The 8,725-nt window shown below is 47.6% G+C and overlaps 1 protein-coding gene across 1 annotated transcript in view; it reads left to right on the forward strand.

Moving 5' to 3' along the window:
- The first annotated feature begins 4,744 nt into the window (after nt 1-4,744).
- Nucleotides 4,745-8,725, forward strand: part of LOC111646399 (disks large-associated protein 1-like) — a 45,917-nt gene continuing 41,936 nt past the window's right edge. Inside the window, exon 1 of the mRNA XM_023395873.2 lies at nt 4,745-6,275. Within this exon, the coding sequence (XP_023251641.1) occupies nt 4,854-6,275 (1,422 nt within the window). The 5' untranslated portion in view covers nt 4,745-4,853. The remainder of the gene's footprint in view (nt 6,276-8,725) is intronic.

The raw sequence follows: 8,725 nt of genomic DNA on the forward strand, positions 1-8,725 counted from the left end.
GGGGTTTTTCCCCCCCCCCCCCCCCCCCCGCCTCCACTGCAGAGAGCGATGCGTTCTCGCTCTTCCTGGCGCCATTCGGCCGTTTGGGTCGTACGGGAACACACAGGCAAACAGAATCGTCACAGTAACCATCAGGTTTTAATGACACCAGCCGACATGATCCCTCACCAGCTTCCCACCCGCCAACGCTGACAGTTGTGCTGAGAATTGAACATGAAACGCCGCGATCAGTGCTTTTGATTGACGTCTATATTCAGCTTCTTTTTATTGAGCCACTTCTCATGAACTAGAGTCTGTTACTGGAAGATTGATCCCTTCCACTAATAAAACAGGAGTGTGTCACCGCACCACAGTTACGCATCAGCCTCGGGTTACAACCAATAGCAGCCAACTGTGGGACATACAGTTACATATTTACTACTGACACGTATGTCCTTGAACACAACACACCTTTCAGATAACCTCTTTGGCCGTTAACAGGATGAGGGGAATGATGGGAACTTTTTCAACACATTTTACTGCTAATGATGCGTTCAATGTCGCAGGACAAACTCAGGACTGAATGAGTGGCTAACTAACACCCTCAGCTTTCACAGAGGGTTTATGTTTTATGGGTGAATGTTATTACATATGATGAATGACAAACCTTTAACTCATTGTCATTATCACGCCTCCGCGGCGGCGACAGCCTGAGCAGGAGCCATATTGTTTTTGGGGCGTCCGTACGTCCCTTTGTCGTGGAGATAATATCTCATTAACCATCTGAGGTCTGAGAGATTTTCTCTATTTCCACATTATTTCTTCAGGTTCTTGCAGATCAGAAAACACCCAAGTGTTTTATGATTCTCAGAACAATCTCAGTCTTTCTATAATGACGCCTCTCACTGTGCAAAGAGATCTTTTCGCCCAAATGCTGAAAATTGAAGCTCAGTTTTTAATTCTCATGAAAACAAACCTTTACTGATGTGGATGAAATGTTTTGGTGCTTGAAATGTGTTTATCAAAGTCTTAGGTTCATAAAAACAGAGCAACATGTGAGTAAAATAGCAGATAAATGGATAATAAATGTCTAAAATCACTCTCCTTTAACCAAATCTTAGAGGCCTTCTGGCTCCGCCTCTGAGTCACGTACCATCTCGCCAGAATATGAAACAGGAAGTGGAGCGTCGACAGATTCTAACAACATTTAAACCAGATTTTATATGTTTTATAATCACTATAATCATATTAATTGAAACGTCCGTCGACCTCAGAGGGTTCACACCTTGGACTCCAGAATGAACTGATTTTTATTTCGGAGGTCAAAGGTCCAAACACTTTTTAAAGACAACTCAAGGTTTCACACAGAAATTATGAAACATTTATACACGTATGGTTGATATAAAACCTGGAACTAGTCTGAGTGGCGGAGGGATACGACCACGAGTTTGTAATATTGAATTAATATTACTGATGATTGTTGTGTGTAAACAGTTTTGGCTCAAACAGGGAAGTGAAGAGAGAGAGAGAGAGAGAACTGACATATACTGAATATCCTTAATGCTCTGATTATAAAATATAAATAATTAAAGCTTTGTTTAGTTTTAACAGCAGTAACATGTTTATCACTCTCTCGCTCACAGGGTTTCATTTTCTAATTGTTAGAAAATTGCATTTTCCTTTGAACTGTGGCCTGAACATCGTTTTCACGAACGATACAATCAGGTTAAATAGTTTATGTTGCTTTTTAATTTTAAAATTTGAATGAACGTAAGAGCATCGTCGAGCGAACAGAGAGACTTTAAATTAAATGACAAACGGCTTTTTCCATTTAGTCCCCTATAGGCTTCTCACTATGAATGCGTGTGTGTGTGTGTGTGTGTGTGTGTGACCAGTGCCATGAACACACTCATGACTCACGATGTATTTGATGTAATCAGATGAATATTTCTCCCGACAGAAAAATAAATGTGAGCCTCAGTTATTTGGGTTCTTGTACAGTAACGTCTGACTTCACTAACGCAGTGAATCACTTCCTCCCTTGATTCAGTCACCTTTTATTTTTAGACACAGCGTTGTGAGTGCGCTGTCTTCGCGCTGAGATGTAGTAACTCTCTCCGTGAAGCAGACGCACGGCGTTCAGGCGATCTGACCGCGCGGCTCTCCTGGTGACGTAGCCGCCGTGTGTTCGACGTCTCAGTGGGATGATGCGTGTGAATGAGCTACAGTCAGTGTGTGTAGTTAAAGCGCGGTGCAGGTGGAGGTTCAACCAGCCGAGGTTCAAGACCGTTAAGAGTTTCTACTCGACGTGTCGTGTTCATCCTGCAGCTGCTGGGATCCAAAAAGACTCAGAGACGTTTATGAATGAGACTCGTTTACTGCAGGATTCATTCACCTAAACATTATGTTTGTCTGCTCTGACGTGTTCCACACTAACCGCTGATGACATGCTGTCGCTGCTTAAACACACACTCCTTCAGCTGCTCGTCATCACTGATAATTATTATGTAAGTTTGAATCTTTTACAAACGAGGAACCAGAACCCACAGATTCACTGTGATGGAGCTGCAGAGGGAGAGAGGGGCCTCTGCTGATCTGTGTGTGTGTGTGTGTGTGTGTGTGTGTGTGTGTGTGTGTGTGTGTGTGTGTGTGTGTGGCTTCCCCAGCACACTGAGAGTCACTGTAGCTTGTTAGCAGCCCTTCTACCAGTGGAGCTGTCAGATTGTGTTAAGCAGTTGTGTCATGGGCCAAGTAGGACAGAGGAAACAGTCTCACACACACACACACACACACACACACACACACACACACACACACACACACAGGCCAGGCCCTGCATGGCTGTTCATCTGTAATAAAAGTGCCTTGTGAGCAGTCTGATCCCTGGAGCCTGGTTCCTCCTGAGATGTGAACAGTGTTATATAAGGTCTGAGAGAGAGACGTCTTACAGTAGTTACCTGCACTAACGAGAGCCGGCTGAACGGCGTGTCTGCCTCCAACGCTGAGCGGAGATGAAGGACACGCTCCTCTGTGGGTCTGTGATTCTGTTTGGACCGGTTCCGGCTTCAGACCCGGTCTGTGGTGTTGGTCCGGTCTAATGTCCGTCAGACCGTTTCACAAACATAAAGACTGACTCATTGTAAGCCTGAAACACTAGACACCTTACCGCCAGGCTAACTCAGGCCTAAGACCAATGTTACCATGGTAACAATCAGTGACATCTGCGCTGAGCAGCAGCTACCAAAAACTAAAAAAGGGAAGAGACCAAAATCACATTTTCCTTTTCATTGTTTCGCTCTTTGCTGAATTTCCAAAGTAAAAGGTTTGATGCAGTTCCTCAGTCGGCCATAATTTACCCAGAATTCATTGCACCACAGTCCGGTTTAAGACGGTCAAGATCTAAACTGCTCTGTGCAACAGATGAATTTAGACTCCGGTCCCACGTTCTAAATTTGTTCCAGGGATTTAGAGGTTTTGGTGTTGCCCCGAGCAACAGCTTGTTCTTGGTTACCATGGGAGCCGCTCAGAGCCTCCATCCTCCACTTAGCGGTGTTTCCTGTTCCGTCTCCAGTCGGCTCAGGTGGACCTGCAGGTCAGAGTTCACCTTGATTCAGCTTTGACCAATAGAAACACTGATGCTCTGAAGTGTGTTTCATTATCCTGGTGTGTGTGTGTGTGTGTGTGTGTGTGTGTGTGTCTGTGTGTGTGTGTGTGTGTGTGTGTGTGTGTGTTGTCACCCTGTGTAGTACAACATTACACTGTGCTTAAAGACTGTGATGGCTCTGCTGAATATAGACTTATTACCTGTGCAGGTATGATGATGTCGCTTTCTTTGTGGGCGGGGCTATAGAAGATTATATTATTACGGTCCGACCTTGAACTTGTGATCACATGACTGTGGTTGCTTGGACACAGAGCCTTCTGCTCAGGTGGAGAGCTGCTGTCTCCAGCTGCAGTTAGCGTGCTAGCTTGTTTAACAGCTAACATGGTCTGAGATAATGATCACATAAAAGAGATATATATTTGTGAATACGACCTTTCTCAGCAGACCAGCAGAGAGAGGTGAGTCTCGGGGGGGGGGGGGCGGCTGTGATGTCACTCATCCTCCGGCAGGGAATTTTATCGACCTCGATGTTGTGATCGCAATAATTGACGCAAATTCAACTAATCCTCATTAATTCTGCGTTTTTTGTTCAATCAACCGCAATTTTTCCACAAATTTGATAAAAAACAAATCATCACAGTTTCCCGTGAGTTTAACCAATTTGCAGGAAAGTGGCGTGAACTGGGTTTGTACCTAGACGTGAAGCGTGAAGTCACACAATCCAGCTGATGTTCACATTTTAAACGGCTGAAGATCCGATCGCCACTAAAGCGTCCGTCACGTAGAAGCTGATAAAAACCAATGAAATGGTGGATGTTGTCGAATTGACATTTAAGGTGCATTAATTGATTTCCAAACATCAATCACGCATAGAATTATTATTCTTTCTTTTTATGATTTTTATTTTCTCCTGCAGTTTCATTGCAAAAAAAAAAACATCTAAAAACATTGTAACTTTTAAGAAAAGCTGCTGTGAAATCAGTTATTTCAGCCGCAACAATCCTGGAGGGACGGTCTGGACATCTGCAGCGCTAATATCATGTAATTAAAGCCAGTGGGCCGTGTCCTCTGTCGCTCTCAGGGTTTGACCTGTTTATGTTGGACTTCCTGCATTAACTGTTGTTCCTGTCGCTCCTCTCTCTCCCTGTCTTCCAGAGTCTGCAGCTCTCCTCTCAGGGACAGTCTCCTGCAGCGCTCCGCTGACCGCAGGCCCGCCGGCATCTCTCATCCATATCATTCCTCTTTCCATCCACCCATCCCTCTCCCTGTCATGAAGGGCCTGTCCAGTAGTCGGAGTCACCATCACGTGGTCTCCTACGAGCCGTCGTATGATCCGCTGGGTCACCATGTTGACCGCAAGCCATATTTGATCAGTCAGATGGACATGCCGGTGCCCATCCCCATGCCGCATCCGGCCGAGCTGCCGTACTACAACGCTCAGCGCACCTCGTACCCCTCCGACAGCAACAGCATCGTCCCCTATGGAACCTTCCCGCGGAGGTGCCACTCCACCTCCTCGTCTCACCATCCTGAGGTAAAGGATGAGTGTATGGCCATGGTACCATATATAGGAGGAGGGGGAGGAGGAGGAGGAGGAGGAGGAGCTGGAGGAGGCTATGGAGGTAAAACGCCCACCCGGGTCCCAGCAAACTTTGCGGACCCGTTTGAGCGTCAGCCGTCCTTCTCCAGAGACGGCTATCACACACTGCAGTACAAACGAGGAGTGCTGGCCCACAGTGGGGGGATGGGGGCCAACAACAACAACAATGACAGCCCGGGGAGAATCCGCCACCTGGTCCACTCGGTCCAGAAACTCTTCACCAAGTCACACTCACTGGAGGGCCCACACCACACGCAGTCCTCCAAGGGGGCCAATAACGGGAGCGTTAATGGTGGTGGTGGTGGCGGAGCAGGTGGTGGTGGTGGTTCAAGGGCCAGCCCAGAGGGGGAAGCTCCACCGGTGGGAGCGCGCCACCGGAAGCGCAGCAAGAGCCGCGAGCGCTGTCGATCAGCGGAGCCCAAGCATCGAAGCCACCACCACCACCACCACCAGCTCCACGGCTCCGCGTCCGCTCCGGGCTCCGGCTACTGGAGCTCCGACGACAACCTGGAACGGGAGCTGTGTCTCTACCACCCTCACCACCACCAACCTCCACCCTCACCCTCGCCCTCCATTTCCCCCTCGCCCATCGCCATGACGATGGGCCGGTACCTTGGCAACAACCCCGACAAGTTCCCGCAGACTCCCCTCCCCGCTCTCTCCTCCTCGCAGTCCCAGCAGTACTTCATGATGGACCCTTACGGCACACTCAACGAGCACACACACACCCACGCGCACCATGGCCACACGCACCACCACCCTGCACTCAAAGCCTCCCGGAGCAACAACGACGTGAAGTACGCGGCGTCGTCGGCATGTGTGCCCGTTAGTGGTAGCAGCAATAACAGCGGCGGCGGTATCGGTGGAGGAGGCGGCCCCTTGCTGCCGCTGGGTCTCGTGGACGGGCCCCTTGTGAAGAAAGGGGCGTGGTCGTCGAGCCTAACGGTGAGCAGGGCCCGAGAGGTCTACACCAACAACAGCAGCCACAACCAGCTACGAGCCGGCGCAGGATCCGGTAACCTAAACCTAGATAGAGCTCTAGTCAAATCTAAGGGCAGTCAGCAGCAGGAGCGCTCATGCCATTTCTTACAGGTAAATAATCCCTCACCGACTCCCATCCAAAACCAGTCGATTCACCCCCCTCCCCCCTTTGTTGACCCCCTTTTCTCCACGACTTACTTTCCTCACCAATGTTTCCTCTAACTCAGTGGTTGCCAGTCCTGAGACGCTTCAGGTTTTCAGTCCTACCAAACACGATGTCACCGAACAGGTGCGGCTCCAGGTGGACGGGAGGGGTCCGGTTTAGTGAGGGCTCAGCCACGGGGGTCCGGGACGGGCACGGCTGCTTAATCATTTACAGTCACACAGGTGATGAGGTGCTAGCTTAGCAGCAAAGACCAGGTAGTTTAAGGTTATCCCGATGCCAACATCCTCAGCATCATCACCCATCTGTTGCTTAGCAAAGATTCCCATGGTTACCGCCCGCTAATGTTGCTAACAAGTCACGGTGAATGAATAATATAACGTCTGTCTTCATATATCGACTTCTCTGCTCTTAACAAGTCTTTAATTATACAGGTGTTCTGCAGCAGTTTAGGCACTGAGGCATTCTGGGAAAACTCAGCACCTCCTGATCCAGAGATCACACCCATCCAGTTGTGTTAAGATCTAAGAGCAGACGGCACTCACCCAAACATCTGGGCCAGGGCTCCGTGGATCTGCCCCCCCCCCCCCCCCCCCCCCCCCGTGTGGCTTCAGTGTTTGGTTGGAATGAAAACTGCAGGTTCTCCAGGACTGGATCTCACTGTCTAAGGCTGGGGACACACTGAAGCTGCTGATATGAGGCTTTCAGATCATTCCCACAATATTTCAATATATCATCATCATATAAAATCAGGATCACAGACCAGTGGATGCTTTTATTTTGGAGGCGTTTCATTAAATGTATTTAAATCCTTTGATCTGGTGGAGATCGTATATTAATCAGCATTAGAGCTACAGCCAACAGGTGCTTTCATTATCGATTAACGTCAATTATTTTTTGATTCATTATTTGAAATATAAAATGTTAGAAAACACTGAAACGTTAGCGTTCACAGTTTTAAAGCTAAAGGTGACGTCATCAAAGATGTTCAGTCAAATCATCGCACTCAGGTCTGAGCAGCTGGAAACAGAAACTTTGATGCTTTCAAAGATAAATTACTGTAACGTTCAATCAGCTATCAAAATTGTTTGGCGATCAATGAATCAGCAAATCATTTCAGCTTTAATTAGCGTATTATGCTAGGTGCTAGCTGATTACTTGTGTTTTGTTAAAAGACTTAAACCCAGAACTGTGCGGAGCCTGGAGTCCAGAGGAGCTGTATCACAGTCTGAGGTGACGACAGGAAGAGGATCTGATTCGCTGTTACGGGAATAAATCCTGATTTATCTCAGGTTAGGAAATCCTAAACACTCGGTCTGTTACTCTTCTCAGCTCACGAGACTTCACTCTGAAAATCTCCTTTAGCATAAAAACCAAACAAAACAACGAAGCGCCTTCACGAGACAACCAGTCGCTCCGCCTCTCCGCAGCTGCTCGTAGCTGATTGGCCCTTCAGGATTTTCACTTTTCCAAAGAAAATAATATAAAATATAATAATAAAATCCTTTAGGACTTAATAGGAAATATGATTGAAATACTTTCACATTACTATATGAATTACCAGTAGGTGTGTTCAGTTCTTCTCTCTGTACATCACAATCTTACTTCCGTCAAACAATCAAACAAACATAAAAGGATCAAAAGTGAAACGATTGAAACAAATATTAATATTTTAAAATCATTTATTCATTACATTTAGATTAGAGTTAGTGTCGTCATCAAACCACAGCACACGGTTCAGGTCTGTAATGGCTTTTCTTTTTTTTCCCCCCTCCCTAACACTAGTTACCATGGTTACCCAACAGTTAAGATAGTGCTGTAGGTTAGGAAGTTCCTCTATCAGCTGGTGTTTGGTGACGTCACCTGACAGGTGTGAGTTTGTTCATCAGTCAGCTGTTGCTAGCGTTGATTACACTTACTTTTTGCTTAGCCTGCGAGCTAATTAGCGAGCTAATACGTTCCTGCGGAGCTGCAGTGCAGCGGTGAGAGGCTGTGTGAGCACCACGCTTAAAGATGCTCAGGTTCTGGTCATTAACCATCGCCACTGAAGACGAAACGACGGCGAGAGATCTCGCTCTGTAACTCCAGACTGTTGCTGAATCCTCTGATTTCTAGATCTCAAATTTACTGAGCAACAGGAAACAGGATCGTTTAGGAAACAGATCAGACGGACCTGGTCACGCCGCCTCCATCGTCACAGCGGGGGGGGGGGGCTCAGCGTCAGGTCGCAGTGCGTCCACAGCCTTAGAGGGAACATTGCTCCTTATCACCAGTCTATTACTCTGATCTCCGGAGAACCCCACTGCCACCTCCTCCCTCTTCTCCACCACTCCCCCTCCCCCCTCCCGCCTTTTCTTCACTCACCCAACTCACCCCCACGCTTCCTATCAACCCAACC

The sequence above is a fragment of the Seriola lalandi genome, unplaced genomic scaffold (genome assembly GCF_002814215.2).
Source record: "Seriola lalandi dorsalis isolate HSWRI2012SDOR001 ecotype SW California unplaced genomic scaffold, Sedor1 jcf7180002054970, whole genome shotgun sequence".
Taxonomy (NCBI): domain Eukaryota; kingdom Metazoa; phylum Chordata; class Actinopteri; order Carangiformes; family Carangidae; genus Seriola; species Seriola lalandi.